This window comes from Anguilla rostrata, chromosome 10 (assembly GCF_018555375.3).
Source record: "Anguilla rostrata isolate EN2019 chromosome 10, ASM1855537v3, whole genome shotgun sequence".
NCBI classification, from domain to species: Eukaryota; Metazoa; Chordata; class Actinopteri; order Anguilliformes; family Anguillidae; genus Anguilla; species Anguilla rostrata.
This window is the reverse complement of record NC_057942.1, coordinates 15599599-15617847: the sequence shown is the minus strand read 5'-3', so window position 1 is coordinate 15617847 and position 18249 is coordinate 15599599. Positions and strand designations below refer to the sequence as shown.

Here is an 18249-nt window from a genome sequence, read left to right as displayed (position 1 = left end):
AGTGATGTCTGTGATTTTCGGTTTATTTCATTGCAGTTTCTCTGTGTAATTTCAGTTGCATTTGTTATGTGTATTGCTTATTTGCTTTATCATGGACTACTGCCTTCCATAACAGCAAGCAATATGGCTGCTATTCATACTAAATGAATAGCATGGCTATTGCGAAAATAGTCTGTGCACTATTATTGTTCCTTGTAATGCGAACGTGGTACTACTAACATTTGGGAGAACCCCAAAGCAGTTTGCAAAAGGATGCAGCCTTTGCATGGAAATGAATTATGTTGACACACAGCTGAAAATGGCAGTGAAAAGGCATGCGATGTAATGCAATGAAGAATCATGCACTGCACCAGAGGAGAGGCACACCAGCAGTACCTTTGAGCCCTTCCTGACAGGTATGCAGTGTGACTTGACAGCTCAGTATTTCAATGATAAATGCAGCCGTCCTGGGACTCCCATTCACTAAACTCAAGAGTGTGTTGAGCTGATACTTCAAGGTCAAGTGAATAAGAAAGAGTGAAACCACACAGATCGTGGAGGGGGGAAAAAAGAAAGAAAAAAAGAGGCCGATGGCCCAGTGGCAGATCTTCTTTCTCCTCCTCTCTGTAGCCAAGGCAGTGAGGGGATCCTCACTGACTTCCTCATCCCCACTGAAATACTTCATTTCCAACCTTCACACACTAGTTAAACACACTGAACACATTTACAATAAAAAGAACAGAACTTAAACAGTGTAAATATTGCGAATGACTTAAAACCAGAAACGCTTTTCACATATGATACTTCATTGAACCTGTTCCATGGTGCACACGTGCATTTATGTTTCTGTATTAAAACTGTTAATCAGATTAACATTAAAATTGACATTTTTATTTTCAGTGGAAATGTAACATAAAAATGCTAACTATTCCCATCCAGGGTAAGGCCATAGATGCTATAGAGTAGCGCACTGACTACTGTACAGTACAATTAGCCTGTTGTTTAGACCAGGGGGAACACTACACAACCCAAACAGGTTTTATAGTTTAAAGAAATCTATGATATGTTTATTTTCCTGTGCACAAGTTTGAATTGCACATTCTTGAAGACATTTTACACAACACCTGGGAAACGAGTGATTAACTTCATTCAGTGGAATTCATCAAATTTCAGAAGGGAAAATACACATTCGGATACTCATGAATTTCAACATAATACAAAGCCCTGGCCTTTGTGATTCAATTGTCTTCTTAATGAAACCCAGAATGGCAATTATCCTTGACCTATAAAATAAACAATAACTGTTAGGGGGGAAATGAGCAAACTGGCTGAGCCCCTGTAATTTCCTGTATTTAGGCTCTGTCCGCGTGGCCATTCTTGTGCTATTATCAAACCCTGGAACTTTTTGCTGTTCGTCAAATTGACATTCATTACAGTTTGTTAGTTAAAAATTGATAAAGATAAATCGATATCAATGGTCTCTGTAGCTCCTATCTTACAAAATTCTTTGCAACATTCTCTGTCGGCAGTCTTGTTTAAAAGTGTAAGACCACGAAGGCAACATTAGGTCACTCTTCAATCCCACTCAACCTCGTTCTTAAACCGCAATTATCGTACCCCCGCTTGCTGTGAAACATATCTCTAAATCGGTTACACTGTCGTCCAATTAAAGCATGCACACACACACGCACACATGCACACACACACACGCTCACACACCCACACACACACGCACACTCACATACACAATCCTGTGATCACACACATGCACACAATATAATCTTGAATGCAGGAGTATGAACTAAAAATCTGCTATAATAGTCCAGCAAAACCTCTTTTGTCTTTGTGGATGAAATGTGACATGCACAGTGAAAGGTGAACACATTATTCTTGTTCAGGCCACAGTAATAACAGCCTTTAATAAATTACTTAAACAGTTTCATCAATATATCCCTGATATTTTAAACATACTGCCCTCAATAAATTGCATTGTTTGACATGTATTGTTTGTAAAGACGTGTGTAAATCAAAACGAAAAAGCATTTCAGTACTGTATGGGAAGGCAAGCTCAACAATTTCATGTATTCAAAGGCATTTCATAGGCTGTTATCTGCAACCAGAAACACGGGAAGCAACTCACCAAGTGAAAAATAAAAATGATCACTAAGTCTTGTGGTGACCAAGTCAATCAACTTAAATTAATTCAGCGGATTTAAAAATAGTGGTAAAAAACATAAACAAATGTTAACATACTAGCATGTTTCTGTCATGTCTCTTCTTTTGTTTTTCATCTATGAAAAACATCTATCTTTCCCCAAAGGAAGTTTAATGCCATGCATACCTGATTATTTGCTATTTAATTATCAAATGTTAATTCCCCTTGTAACAATGTGCCAGGATAGGCAGCCTACAGGGCATTAGAATCAATTCATGCACCATAGATTGTGAATTGGTGCCAACATTCACTAATTCGCAGCGCACTGCTGTGTGCTCACGCATCTGCAGAACTGTATGATTGACTTTCCAAATGTATTCAATTTAACAACTTTATTTTCTCTTCCCCCATCCCCCCACCCTTCCCTAATTTTAGATAATTATTCCCACCTCCGTCAAAGCCTGTCACCGTGTCTGTGTAAGAACTGTGTGAGCTACAATCAGGGGGTACAATTTCATTTATTTATTTTTTTTATGTTTTTTTTTTTAACAAGAGGTTTTTTTTTATATCTTAAATACAATTCAGTTATATATTGTAATAATACCAAAAGTACCATCTGGTGTATTCATGGAAAATAAAACTTGACCTGCTAAGCACTGGAAAATGTAATATAAAAATGTATCTTTATATGTATTTGTTGGTTCCTAAATATTATGTCTCCAGTTTAGTATAGATTTTAAGTATCCTTTAAAATTAAAACGTCATACACATGACATGAATAAAAACAAACAATGACCAGCATTGGCTTTGGCATTTTATCATATAGTGTCACAGATTGATAATATGTTTTATCAGTTATTAGTGATTGTCTAAACATTTAATTGAAAGACATAAATAGTATTTGCATTACTCTTGCATACACAGAATTTAAAATAACAAATCTGGTTCCACACTTACAACTTAAACAAGGTGGCCACCAAAGAATTTAGGCTGTTACTCATTGATGGCTGTGACTAGATACCTAAGAACTATGCACTTACCAGTAGCTTGTTTGCACTGTTTATCATTTTAGATTAGAATTGGGCTCCAATATAGGATCAGTCGACACAAGACTTCAATCAGCAGTTATATTAAGCAGGGCCAACATATAGCATATAACATCCACTTGTCATTTCTGAATGTTGAGCAGGCAGGTTTTTTCATTGTAAACAATCCCAATTTAAAAAAATAAAAGCATTATATCAATAAACTATTTTTATGCCTTCCCACGCCTTTTGTTCTACCCTTCTACCTTCTTCAAAACCAATTCTGCATTCAAACAAGCAGAAGTAATATTGGAGAAATCTTGCAAATATACAGCTTAATTTTTATGCAAATTGTTCTTAGTCCATAAGAGGTCAATGCACGTCGATGCCACCATGTCCATGTCCAGACATATAGATGTTAAAACTTAAGCAACCATTTCATATTTTGGAAATTTTCAGCACAGCCTACTTTTGTTTTTTTTAAATAGAACAAAAACAACTCATTGGTTATTCAGAAGGCAATATCAAGTGGCAACAATATCAGAAGGCAACAACATGGCATGGAAATTAATGGTAAAAAACAGACACTGTTATTTGAACTGTATACGGGTGAACAGTTAAACAGAAATCATTAAATGAGCTCTAGTTATTTGTTTTAGTTTGTCTCATAAATGTAAATTACAAATTCGAGATATGACTTGCATTTTAAAATATATTTATATAAACATACTGGCTATGCATTTCCTTGCAGGTGAAGGAAATGAAATATTTCAATATACAGATAATTTTCGTGATCAACATTATGATGAAAACTGGGAATTGGAATTGAGGGGGCTAATTATTATTCACGTCATACTGCCCGATAGAAGTTTTTTATGAAGTTTGACAGATGTTTAAGAAAATACATTTTCGAGCATTAGAGACCATTTCTTTTGCCATATAATGTGTTAACATCCGTAAGATTGGGGATAAGGGGGTGAGATAGCCTCCTCTCCTTTGTGATGCAGATAATCATTCCGTCCCACCTCATTTGTTAAACTTGCGTATAATGTTCGGTTAGGTGCACAAAAGCGCAGTAAGTAAGTGGCGGCAGGGAAATAACTTACTTACTCGTGAGCGACACATGTACGTGTGCGCATATTTTAACTATCCACAGGACAACAAATAGGCCTAAAATCATTTTCCACGCCCCCAGACTCAAACATTAACTTTCGGGGACTTTAATCCCCGGCACACCCTACGAACATAAGGACGAAAATAAAAATAACTGCAGTTGTTCATCTGAGGAGATACACAACGTTACCGCGCAGAATCTTTCGCTGGAAATTTCTCCCTTTATGAGCAACCCCAGAGTTTCAGAGGTAGAAAATAGGGTTAAAGACACGTGTTTTCTGTCAAAAACTGTCTGTCATCCAAAGCCAAAAGTTTCAAGGAAGAAAACGAAAAGAACAAATCAACGTTAGCCAAAAGCATCTTCACATCTGCAAGATCTTCTCCCTCCGGGCACATCGATTTTCGAAGTTCTCCACACAGCTGACAAGCTAAGACACAGTCTAACTGTAAGTGAGACGAAATGCACATCGGATAATCAAAACATGTTTTACTGTAAATAAATATGTTGCCAGCCAACACATTGAATGCAAAGTCACTTGGTTAGACTTCACAAAGATTCGAGAGAATTTTCCCACAGTTCGCTTGTAACTAACAAAAATACACCCCACATTTACGGGGCGCTTATAAAACGTAGCCACTGTATCCTTACATCCCGCTCATCGACTTGTCTGCTGCCATAGCAACTATAGAAGAGGACAAAGCAGCGCCGCCTGCTTGTGCAGTGGATGTCACCCGTGGCAACGGCCAATCAGAAGTTACTGGCTGTCTCTACAGCCATGTTGAGGAGGTGGATTCTCTGGGCGGGTTCTAAGAATCAAATTCAGGCTCCCGACAGGACAAGTCGCCCGTCAGTCTCACGTAGAGAAGGCGTGGATTGGTGAGAGAACGCTCAGTTCCAATATTATAAACATGGCCTCTGCCTGCCTACCTTGCGAGCAAGGCTAGGTAGAGACGTCTGTACCATGGTCTTGGAAAGCGGAGAGCGCGAGCAATTCATTATCAGTTTGGTATCAAACAATATAAAACTAAGGGTATGCACTTTCTTTTGTTTGTTGAATTTCCAAGTGTGTACGAGGAGTGTAATGTGATGCCATTTTGCTGTACGCTCAAGTAAGGCTGACGAAAAGTGGGACTCGGGCGATTTTTTTTTTATATTTTAGGTCCTTGCTTCATTTATTATTATCACTATTATACATTACTCTAGTATTTTGTTTTCGGTGTTTTCGGCGAGAAGAAATGACAAGATCATAGACCCCTCCTCTCATGGGCGGAGCGTGCATTTTTATTTCGATTTTGTATTTTTTTTCTGGTCCTGATCTGACACGTCTGCATTGAGTGAGTGGCATTGGCACATTGTCAATCGCTCACTACCGCTGCCATCAAACACCATAAAGCACACAGTCAGAGATTCGGACTCATAAATTTCAAAAGGCTGATATTTTTGCGCATTGCTTTACAGTGTGTAATTAATTTTTCGTTATTGTATTATTCATTTTACAAGTAAATCTGCGAAACTTTTTCCAAATTAAATTTTCATTTTTGCTATCACTATTATTATTTAGCAGCCGGTACTAGTCATTTAATTAATTTATTTTTTCATTTATTTTTGAAAACATTTATATACTGAGTTTCTCAAGTATTATACTACCAACATAGGTACTGTATACTTTGATTTGCATTGTTTATTTATTTTGTTTTATTATTTGTTTCCCACTTAGCGTCGGATGTTTTGTTTCCTGGTGGTTTAAATTGGGATTTGACCAAGTTTGCAAGAAGAATTACGCGGGGAGACATAATCGCAAGAAAGGTTACTAACATATGAAAGAAATCTGCAAGGAGCTTTACCAGTCATATCCAACACGTCAAATCAAAGAAAAAAGACCAATTGGAAAGAAGATTCGAACAGGATCAAAGGGACAGCGGCTGTCATACGAATACCGAAGTGTCAACAATGAAAGTATAGATATTGGAACTGCAATTACGAACAAAATATTTATCATATATTTATAAAACGGTGCTTCGATTCAAGGGGAGAAGAACATATTGCAAGAAGAAAGTGTTTACTGGGACACACATTCGTCATACTATCTCTTGATAGTGACTCGTATCAATTTATCGCTCTTTCTTATTTTTGTGCGCAGTTTTTAAGAAATAGCATTATACCTTGATCCTTCTTGTACCGCACAGACTTAAGAATTGGCTTTGCATGTGATTTTTTACAAGCTCCATTTCTTTGCGTTGGTTCGTAAGAAGTGCATTGATTGTGTTGCGGCAGACTATGGACGAACAAGCCCGGATAATGCAGGCTCTCGGCGGTGTCAGCCTTGCTGGTCACTCGGTACAAGGAGGCATGGCACTGCCGCCACCGCACGGACACGAAGGCACGGATGGGGACGGAAGAAAACAAGATATTGGGGACATTCTACATCAAATAATGACCATAACTGACCAAAGTCTGGATGAGGCGCAAGCAAAGTTGGTTCCTTTTTAATGAATTATTTACTGCACAAATTGTTGCACACAGTAGAAGGCTATTGTGTTTATATTGTACAACTAGCTTAGTGTTGGCGTAGCTTTCCCGAAAAAAATATAAGATAGCATGCATTTAATGTGTAATATTAAAACAGGAGAACGGGTTGTGTATAACAGCAGTGATGAACGTGAAAGAGATGATGACACATACAACTGAGTTCGTGTTAAAACCGTGGTATTGTAGCGTGGTTAGCCGCTCGCCTTCCCCGAGATCGTTATATTTGAATCGTGAGCAAATTTTACTTAATAGAAGTATGTGTTAGGCGTATGATTTGAACATTCTTGCTGGGTCCGCATAGTCACTTACAGAAGACGCAAGATATTCTAAAATTTACATGAACAAAAATACACACATTATATACTTTTATTTGTTTTTAGAAAATACATAAGTGTATTTTAATGGCCATTTTCAGATGTGCTCAAATTGGGTAGGTGTTATGCTTTACAAATTCATAGCATCCATAATGTCTGGCTAAAAAAACTTCCAAACTGCCTAAAGATAACTTTACCTAACAGCAAGTAACAGTTCTCTTCCCAAGTGTACATGATAGGTAGGCTACTGTTAACTATCCTGTGTAATCAGATGTCATGGAGTAAATCTTGCATCACACATTATTAAAATATAGGCTATATGTAGCCTACTTTTACCATGCCACATTGTATGAAACAGGCGAGTGTAAGCAATCGCCGCGGACAACGACCCATAAATTCCATTATACTTAATTCTACGGACATTTTCTGTAGCTTAACTTGCAAAAAGCATGCCCACGCTTTCTTGTGCCGCGAAAGAGCTTAAACACACGTGTGTGAATCAAAATAGGGAAGTACTGAAAATGAAGGCTATTGTGGTAACACACGCACACTGTTATTTCATTAATATAAAAATGCAGTGCCTTTTCTTGTATACTTTTAAAAAGTAGTGATTATATACATATATTTTTTTGCTTTTCCCTGTACTGAAACAGGAAACATGGACTGAATTGCCACAGAATGAAACCAGCCCTCTTCAGTGTGCTATGCGAGATTAAAGAAAAAACAGGTAAGACCGATACATGTTGTGTTAAGGAAACAATTAAAGAAGAGGGGAGTATTGATAGCAGGCTACATTACCGTGGCACAAAACGATTGCACACCGCCATCTTTGCTCTTTTTGTCCCATGCACCCCGTGGTCAAATATGAACACAAGTACCACAGTTATATCCCCATTCGTAATCGCGTCCAACACTTGAAAATAAATATGGTTGTAGCTTCGGAAACTAAACAAATACACAAGGGTCATAACTGGAGAACCCTTGATATCCGTGCTGTTTTTTGTGGTGAGTAGCAGGCAGCACTGTCCTGTGCTCCGACCGCTTACTCAACGTCAAATGGCTTGGAGAGGAGACGCAGACAACTGGCATGTGCTTGTTTACACTGTCGAATTCTTGCATTCTTCTTATCTTATCGTATATAAGCGGAGAAAAAAAAAACCTTGCGGCGCGTCTTTAGATAAACCACACATCACACAGATAACGTTGGAGAAACAAGCCCTTCACTATGCGCCATGCATATCATAAGTTAAATAGTCAATTGCAGTGTTAATCAACGTACGGGACGTATGCATATATATATATTTAAAATATAGATGTATTTGCTACTTGATAAATATTTTGGTGTGCTATTCAGATGTGCACTTTGTAATTGTTTTTGCTTGTTCCATTGATTATTATTGGCACGACGCGTATCTTCATACGACTCCTTCCCACATTCCTTGCATATAGGCAACAATTAATCAATAATGCGAACCGTTACAAGTGTGGCAGTCATTTTAATATATAGTATGCTATGCATGCAAATACGCAAGGTTTATAAAGTATGCTAATTATAGACTTTGCTTTACGGAACTATGAAATACATTTTTTTTAAATTCTAAAAAAAATTATAATAAGCGACGGCTGTGCAAAATGGAACAGACTTCGTGAAATGTTGTGGAATTATTATTATTATTATTATGATTATTATTATTATTGAGAGAGAGTGAAAAAGCATCCTAATTTCATTTGACATGAAACCTTTGCCATTCATATAGCATATCGGAATTACACTATTGACAAACACGTGGCTACAGTTATTGAAGTGTTGTCATTCATTAGAATTTAGCAAATTTTATTTGAAATATGCTCGGAGTTACTACACTTAAATCCAGTTACCTATAACATACTTTCTCATTTGGAGAATGTTTGGCATCTACACTATACTACTGACATAGCCCATGGTTTCACCTGACTGAAGACAGAACAGCAATCTCAGGAACGATTGTCTTCCTCCATAGCCTACGGTCTGTATTAAACAGGGTAGTTACAGGCTACAAACTCTAAAGCACCAGCTAATACAAGTGCTTTAAATGTTCATAATCGGCGATATTTTATTCCCATGGCGTCAGACCGCAAAAATATCCAGCTTTACAATTTGTATTATGATTACTCGTTTGTAGAATTCGGTAAAAGTGTGTGTGTGTGTGTGTGTGTGTGCGTGTGTTTGTGTGTGTAAAAGAGAGCGCGCGCGTGCGTGCGTGCGTGCGTAGCGAATGATACATTTTAAATTGTTAGGCGACACGAGGTCAGTGCACGAGTTTCACACTTTTACTACAATTTTATGTTATGGTTGATTTATTGTAAATCAACCGAGCATTAGAACTCGGATATGAAATCCGCGCTTAAAAGGGGAGAAAGTGTCCGAGAAGCATTTGATGGCATGAAACATTAACATGTGTCACTGAATCGCAATAGATTATTTTGTTTGATGGAAGACTACGCTTTAATCAAACACGTCCTTAACAGAGATGCAGTGAGCGCCCAGCACCACATAAACGATCGGAGAAACTGTTTAGCAAAGTTTTTCGGAGCGTTGCTCCTTGATACTATAAAACACCCTTTGTACGACTTACCGCGGAGCGACGTTTTGCATACCAAGGTCACACAGATAATGCAAACAGGCGCAGGCAACATATAATAACTTCTTAGGAAACGCGCCATATCCAAACAACAGGAAAATAAAAACAGAAAATAAATCAATGGTAATGGATTATTCTTTTTTGTTTTGTGTCTTGGACGAAGTCGACTTCATGGAAATAAGGCATCAAAGGTGAACCGAGGGGAACAGGTCAGCAATAAGGGTTAAACCAGTTTACTCCGAGATGTCACGTCTTCCAGGATTCCACTATCTGTAATTTTATAATTTTGCTTACTAATCAAATAATGACATTAGCTAAATTATTATGTATGCACCAAACATTGGTTTAATGGATTTTAAAAGAAGGTGTATGTAGCCAACGTCAAACGTGTTTAATTGTTGAAGTACAGCCTTTTCGTGCAACCATTTCAAAGTAGGCTATCGAGTATCTGTTGATACAGTCTTGGCTTGGCTTCTGAACCAAATCCGAACGGTGCAACCTTGAAAATATGTACATATTTTAAATATGCAATATATTTAGGCTGTTATAAATGAAAGGAAAAGAAGCAGCAATTTGTACAACTTGTGCATTTTACATTATTATTTTTAAAACGTTTTTCAATTGAGTGGGCAAAAGATTCATCGAAACAGTAGCAATCAAGTAGACAAGAATTATAATGCATGTGCAAGCAAATAATTGTACGCATAGTTTTTTGTGTCTCCTTTGTGCTTTCTCCTGTGTGACGGCATATCATAGTTAAGTATCTGCTTTTATATATCAACAGGTAGGAGACTGCCGAATGTAAAAAAAATGTGTATTGTTATTTTAAGAGCATTATTATTTTTTCTATAGCTGCATAAACTGATTAAGGCGTAGTATTACAAAAACTACGTTTGGAAAAATCGGAAGTTATTAAAATATTAAATGCCTATGTTTAATGGTCTTTCAAAATAAATATTTTCTTTTTTTTGGCCTTTGACTCACATTTGGCCTTTGACTCACAGTATCGATAATTTATTTATTTGGTATTATTGTTATAATAATTATTATTATTTTGTTAATCCGTGTCCAAATGTGAGAATCTTTGTAAATCGTGATTTTTTCTAGAGACAACAGAACGGGTACCCGCAGGCAAATACGCTTAAATGAGAAAGGTCACGATTACCAATTACAATTAAGATCAATATAATTAGCATTGTACATTATTTTCCTTCTGATGATTCGTGAGTATCAAAGGTACCATAAAAGATGAAAGGGGGGGCGGTCTTGGGTTTCGGTTGTGGTTCACGAAGGAGGCCAGCGATGACAGCTGTCAATTTAGTGCCGATGACCAGGGAAGCAAACATAAAATAGAGCAAACGCAAGATGAACGGCCAACCACAAACAACCACCCCTGAATGACATTCCTTTACCAGGGGCCTCCTAATAGTGTACGTGATGGGTTGCCAGATTTGTGGCCATTGTGAGGCTTATAAGCAGAAGTGACTTGGGGAACATCATAAAACTTAATGAACTTCGGGGCTCCAGGAGGTGTTCGCTTGGGGAGGGCAGGGCCTGCTTGGCTGCCCTGGCTGCTTGAGGTATTCTTTATGTCTGTAGAGCCGGAGAAAGGGAGAGGTAGAAAGAGAGAGAGAGAGAGAAAATGAGAGAAGAAAATGATCACTAAATGTTTTAACCCCGGGGCGACAGCCTGTAGATGTTACTTTAAGCTGTACAAGAGCTCAGGAACTCTGGGGCCAGAGGCGAAAAAAGAAAAGGAAAAAGAATAGAGAGAAAAAGAAAAAAGATGAGCGTTAGTAGGTTTGGTTGTGGTTATGGTTGTAGTCTGCTTTTGCTGGCAGGGTGGGTTTGAAGTACTGGCACCGTATCGAGGAAAGGACGTTGGTTATAGTGTGTGCTCATCATCGCTTTTATGTTCGCACCTGTGTGTGAGTGTGTGTGTGTGTGTGTGTGTGTGAGAGAGAGAGAGGGAGATTATGTGTGTGTGCGTTTTTGTGTAAGTGTGTGTGTGTGTGTGTTTGACTTGCATATGTGTATATCACCACTTAGTACTCTTGTATTAATTTTATTTTAGTAGATATTTATCGTCACCAAATTTAAATATGAATTTTAATATACTTGCAACACTCTCCCCACACAAACTGCAAAACAGTAACTTTTGTATTTGATAGATGGTTGTCTCTGTCGCTTATATGGGGTACAATACTATTTCTTTCATATTTATAACATGATAAGGAATTTGTAACGCGCCACTAAATGTAGCAATAAACTGAGGCATACCCTACGGTTTAATTTAGAAATATGCATCTTTACAAAATGAGAAAAATCATTGAAAATGTATTCTCCTCGTGTAATATTTATTGAAAATCTGAAGGCAGATTTTGAATGACAGTCAACACGATTCAGCGTTCAATAATGAAGTTGATAAATTAACTGTATTTATGTTGAAAATTAAAACATGGAGTATGTAGGACTGTACCTTTTAAAAAAATGAGATGACATGATTATATTATTCCCATCGATTGACACATCAATCGCAGCAGAATCGCACTAAACAAAAAAATTTTTTATCTGAAGCTGGTATTCTTAGTTCATGCTTCCATAACTGAAAACCACCTACAGCGCCTACGTTTCAACGTGCACATATTGTGCTGTGTTTAATATATTTATAGCCTATATTGTATTAAAGCTATAATTAAATATGCATAAAGAATAGAGTCCCTAAGTATGCTAATTATTTAAATGAGCTTGTTTACCAGCTGAGTTCTTGTAATCTTCTCTAATCCCTTTGATGTTCACTGTTTGAAGGGTTTTATTTTTCACAAAGGCTAACAAGGTACTTTGTGCATTACTTAGTTTATTGTTGCTGTTGACACTGTTGCTATTAAATCAGCTGTCATTATTTTCAGACTCTTACTGTACCTTTACTTCCCACTTCTTCATTTTGGCAATTGGCTCTGCCCAGTCTTGCAAACATTAGTATGGCGTTGGGGTTGGGATTTAAAGAGCCTGCCTGCTAAACGGTGTTTGCTCTCGGTATTTGTTTAGCGAAGGCTGGCTTTGAGAAAGATGTCGTGTTTGTTTTCTCAGCAGGCTTGTTGAAGGACATTGTCTTATCTGGGCGATAAGCGAACCTTCTCTTGATAAAGCACCTTCCTCATGTCGAGTTTTCTCTTTGCTTATGGGTGTTTTCTGTGTGTGCCGTATCTGTGTGTGTGTGTGTGTACGTGCATGTGTGTGTGTGTGTGTGTGTTTGTGTGTATGTATGACAGACAAAGAGAGTAGGTAGGTGATAGGGAAAGTGAAATGCTACATGTGTTTATGAGAGATTGTGCATGTGTTCGCATGCACACGTGTGCTCATTTGTGAGCGTATGGTCATGTATTTGTGTTCATTTGGCCATATTGATATATTAAATATGCGGTTTTTATCCTTAATGTGTAAATATTGGGTGTGTCTACCAAAAATTCAGTAAACTGACACTGGTTCTGGGTTAGGATTAATAATTTCAGAGTGCAGCTGTGACTTGAGTGTAGTAGCTTTGAGGCAGAGGAGGGAGATGTTTTTTTTTCTGTAATCTGACCTGTGGATCTGACTTGGCACTGAGAACAGAAGAGATATGGGGGTTTTCTGTAGCCTTGCCTCTTACACTGTGGGGTTTGATTGAGCCCATTCTCATCTGCCAGCGCTCACAACTATAAGTAAACCTGCCAATTAGAGACATTACCGAGTGAACCGCTATCCAAAGTCTTTCACCTAACAAAATGAATACATTAAAAAATGTTAAAATATATATATGTGTGTTTCTGCCATTCACAACAATTTAGCTAGGGTTTATTGTGACTTAAGGCGATGCATTTCCAAATGTTGAAGGCTCCAGTCCAGTTCTGGCTTAATGTTCTTGCAAAATGAACTGCAATACGGCGTATTTAATTCTCATATTTCTTGTTGTGAAATGCATTGGGATAGACTGAATAAACTCTGATAATTGACGGACTTGCAGGAAAGCATTACAGCATATAATGATAAATCAATCTGTGCATCACAAAGAAATAGGAGTTCACTCTACCCTAATACTTTCTTCACTTAATGAGTCTTTTTCCAAAGACAATTTTCTTTCTGTGTGAAACCGAAAAAGAGAAGAGAACTGGTAGAAGATGAAATGTTCATTGTTCCACTGAATTTCATTGCTGCTAAGGCTTGAAGGCAAAAAAAAAAGATGTTAAATTGAAACTGAAGTGTTTGCCTGGTAACTGTGTAAACAGCGACAGAAAAAGAATATATGTACATGTGTTTGGGGAAACGGAAGGACGGAGCTCTGTGTGTATATACTGTACGTTTGTGTTTCTGTGATAGTAGGGTGTGTGTGTGTGTGTGTGTGTGTGTGTGAATGGTTCTCTGAGTGTAGCGTGTGCAGAGGGGAGGCAGGAGATTAAAGAAAAAACAGAAAAAAAGAAAAAGCTTGCTGTTCTTGATTAAAGGCCACAGGAAGTATCATTGTAACATGGTCCCTGACAAAGTAATTGTCACGGGACAATTTTGAGTGCGCTAAAACAGGAGGTAGGTCTACATTTCAGGGGTTCCCCCCCCCCCCCCCTCCTGCCCCAGCCCCCACGGAGACTGAGGCTACTCAGCGGGGTCAGTGGCCTGCTTGACCGGGCCGTGCCACGGCCCACAGCGACGCTGCTCGCGCGTCCCCCCTCGGCCGCGTCCGCGCCATTTCCCAAATTCCCCGGCCCCTTTGGAGTCCGCTCGAGCGGCACGCGATCCGCCGTCGTTAAGCAGCGCTAAGATCCCACCCCGGCGAAGATGATATTCGCCGTAATCTCCAAGGGGACGTGTTAACCACACGCACACAGCCAACCAGCGCAGCTGTCGCGGGGCGGACACGTGATGGAATTCTGCTACGTTTCTTCGGTTTTTTTTTTTTTTTTTTGGGTTTTTCTTTTTGGTGATTTAATTGAACAGAGGGGGAGGAAGGGGTGGCTGGTGGGGGTGACGGGAGTATTGAAATGGAAACAGTTGTACAAAGATTTTTTTTTTTTTTTAGGGTGAGAGAAGACATTTTCCCTGATGTTGAAGTAATGGGATTACATCCGCATGTGCACGTGAAATCTAGAGGTCAATTTACCTGCATTATAAAAGGCTTTGCACTCTGGTGCGCGGGGTGGTGATGATTGCGACGCAGTTTACCATCCGGCTGTGAGTTTAGCTACTCGGTAGGGGGGCAAGGAGGTGGGGGGCCGGGGGGGCACTAAAACTTTCTTTCTCCGGCAGGAACAGTAGCTCGCGTTGTGCAGTGTGAAAAAGAGAGAAAAAACGAGTGCGCTGGGTGAATAAGTAGATGGGAGCGTTTTGCAATGCAAAGCGGTTCGCGGTGGATTGGACCATTTCTTGGCACTCCTCTAACTGCTATTGTAAGCCCAGAGCAGATTTCCCCATTGCTAATGCCCTAGAAGTATTAATTCACTTTGATATGCTAATTAGAGGGCATTATGCAAGAAATGAGATTAAGTGGCAGCATGGAGTCATTTGCCTGTCAGTAAATTGAGTGTTTTTAGCAGGAGGGGTTTGTTTTTTTTCACTTTCTCCCGCTTTTGCATTTAAATGAATTGATTGAGAGGTATGAAGAGGAAGCTACTCCAAATTTTTCCTTACTTTTTGTTCAGTGATTTTTTTTTTCCCCCTCTTCTCTTCTCTCTTTTTTTATTTCTTACTCTCTCTGAAATCGCATCTTGTCTGAAGCTGGGAAAAGGAGGCTCGGCGAGAGAGTGATTTGGAGCGTGTGTGGTTTTCACTTTTTTTTGCGTGTCAACAGTATCTGATGGTTTGCATAATTAGCATGCTGTAAAACTCTCTGCTGTCATTTTATTCATTGTCACCGGTGGTTATGGCCTACGACTGTCACTGCGTGCATACATTGGCAAGCGCGGAAGTGTCTTCCGTAAAAACTGAACCCAAAGTTTAATTGTCTGAAACGTTTACCCTGTACTTAATTATGGCAGCACTAAACAGATACCAGGCTCTGGCTGTGTGTAAAATATTACAATTTCCCCTTTGTATTGTATCAGTTTTCTCTCTAATTTGGCCAATATAAAACAGCATTAGGGAGTAGTCTGTTTGTTGAGTTTATTAAGGGAATGAGCCCTGGAGGATAGCTTTATCCTGCCCTGTTCTTGTTATATAATTTTTTTAAAAAAGCATGGATAACTAATATCTAAAAAATATAGTGTAGTACCTTAAAAAATATCTGAAGTGAGTTGTTCCCACGGCGCGAGGGAGGGGTCAAAGTGTGTTTTAATGAGACGGGCTCGCAGTAATGAGCTGGGTTTTTTATTTTTTATTTTTTATTTAGTACCGTTGTCTATCGAGCCCCTAAACCCCCCCCCCCCACGGCCCCCTGGAAGCCTGGCCCCGTGTTGCCGTGGGGAACGACAAGAACAACAAAGGTGAAAGATTACCTCCGTGCGGTATTTCTGACCGGGGGAAAGAGAGAGGTTCTTCTGCTGCGCTCCTCTTTGATGTGAGCTTTAATCAATAGAGAGAGATTACAGAAAACTATTACAGGGGCCGAGTCTCAGTGCACCCAGCGAAGGGCTTATCCCCCCCCCCCTCTTCTTCCACTGCGCTCTTGTACCCCCACCATCCCCCCCATCCCCCCCCAGGTCGCATCGCGCCCCTTTTAGCTGTGCATTGACTCGCTGTTTTCCTGACCTTTGACTCCTGCCGCTCAGGAACGGGCGGCGGGGGGGACGGGGGGGGGAGTTCGGGGGAAGCTCACAGTGATAACTGCCCCGGCCGGCGCGGAGAGCAGTGGATTAGGGGTATTAAACTCCAACAGGGTGGTAATCTCAGCTGCGGGGAAAGGGAAAGGGGAAAGGGGGGCAGTAGCTGGGGTGTGTTGGGGGCAGGTTCCAGCATCACCGGCGTTCACGGTGCACGGTGTATTTATAGTCGCTCGCGCACGGGCGGCCTTTGAACCGACTGGACTCGTCTGCAGGTGAGCTTGTAGAGGTGGGGAGGATGAGTGTGCTTCTTAAACCTTGTGGGAACATTCACTTCAGGATTCCCTCACAGAGCTAATGAGGCATGCACATTTCGGTGCTAACGTGATCCTATTATTATTATTATTATTATTTAATAACAATAATAATAATAATAATAATAATATATTTTAAATTATGATATCTATTTATTATTCTGTAGCTTTGAATTATCCACAGCCTATTCCTTTGTTAGTTGTTAGTTGGAATTTAAAAATGACTTTGAATAAAAATTGTTCAAACTTGAAGCGTAGACAAAAGAAAATAGCAAAAATAAAAAAGAACGGAAAAGACAGAGTGGCCATTGAGCCGCAGTGTCTGGTGACAGCTCTCAGGCCAGAGACCCAGATCTCAAAGTAAATATTTGTAAAGACGGCCTTGTTCCTCACCCTCTGGTTTTAAGCGCCGCAGATCTGCTGGTGAATGGCTCAGTAAATATATGCCGGAGAACAGAAAGCCATTCAGCGGCGAAAACAATTGACTTTGGCTGCTTTTTTGTTGGAGTGTCCCCCAGTGATGTGGCTGCGGGGACTAGATAGCGCGGGGGCAGAATGTCTCCTCTCTGCCGGGGTCCCGGCCGTCTCCGCGGTGGGGGCCACAAAGCGCTTCCTACTCGGCCAGATAGGGCGTGGGGAGGAGGGGGGTGGGGGGGGGGAGAATGGGACAGCCGTCCGTGGAGCCCCCAGACCCCTTCCCTTTCTCCGAACAGCGGGGGAGAGGGGGGGGGGGCGGGAATATAAAAACCCGAAGAAAAAAAACGAGGGAATGTGAGAGCGAGAGAAAAGAAGGAGGAAGGGGCCATGTCATAGCCAAGCCCCCCCACCCCCCCCAAAAAAAAGAAAAAGAAAAATCTGTAATCTCATAGTTCCATGCGTCTCCCCAATCTTTGTCTCCCCCCTTGTCTATTATGAGCGTGCTTGATGCACCCAAACACCAAGACGCTGCTTAGAATTGGGAAGCATTTTTTTTTTTTTGCAGGCGAATGAATTGCTGTTGATTGCTTCCTGCGCCCCCCCCTCCCCCACCCCTCCCCAATCCCCCCTGCCGCAAACACACACATATCTCCTACACCCCTCTTTCTCTCTCTTTCATAGCTAGAAGCGCTTTCTGTGGGCTCCTGTACAAACGTAGCCCATAATTGTTTTTCGCACATAAGTTATGCAAATGAGCCTTTATGGCAACTGGCATAACAATTAGCATCCTCCAACAATATTTTAGCAGGTTAATTGCGAAATTTCTAAATTGTACATCTGAGTTGTTAATTAGGCATGACAGAGGTGGTGAAATAGTTATCTTCAGGCAATGGCAGCCAGAAGCGGCTGCTTCAGACGCAAAGAGCAAGGATTGATTAGAATTGAGGGTTACAATTGCGGGAGCGTGGGAGCGTGGCTGTTGTCAAGTGCCACTGTGCGTTTTTATTTTTTTTTATTTTCTTACTCCGTTTGTGGTGTTTCATTCTCTCTGCTCTG

The 18249-nt window shown here is 40.0% G+C and overlaps 1 protein-coding gene across 6 annotated transcripts in view; it reads left to right on the top strand.

Moving 5' to 3' along the window:
* Positions 1-5141: 5141 nt before the first annotated feature.
* Positions 5142-18249, top strand: part of pbx3b (pre-B-cell leukemia homeobox 3b) — a 100458-nt gene continuing 87350 nt past the window's right edge. For 4 of the 6 annotated variants that reach the window (XM_064354399.1, XM_064354397.1, XM_064354400.1 and 1 more), the window contains exons 1-2: positions 5188-6747; positions 7770-7843. In XM_064354399.1, coding sequence (XP_064210469.1) covers positions 6551-6747; positions 7770-7843 — 271 coding nt within the window. In that variant the 5' untranslated portion in view covers positions 5188-6550. Of the gene's footprint in view, positions 6748-7769; positions 7844-18249 lie in introns of all 6 variants that reach the window. The other 2 variants (XM_064354396.1, XM_064354402.1) reach the window with 2 other exon arrangements.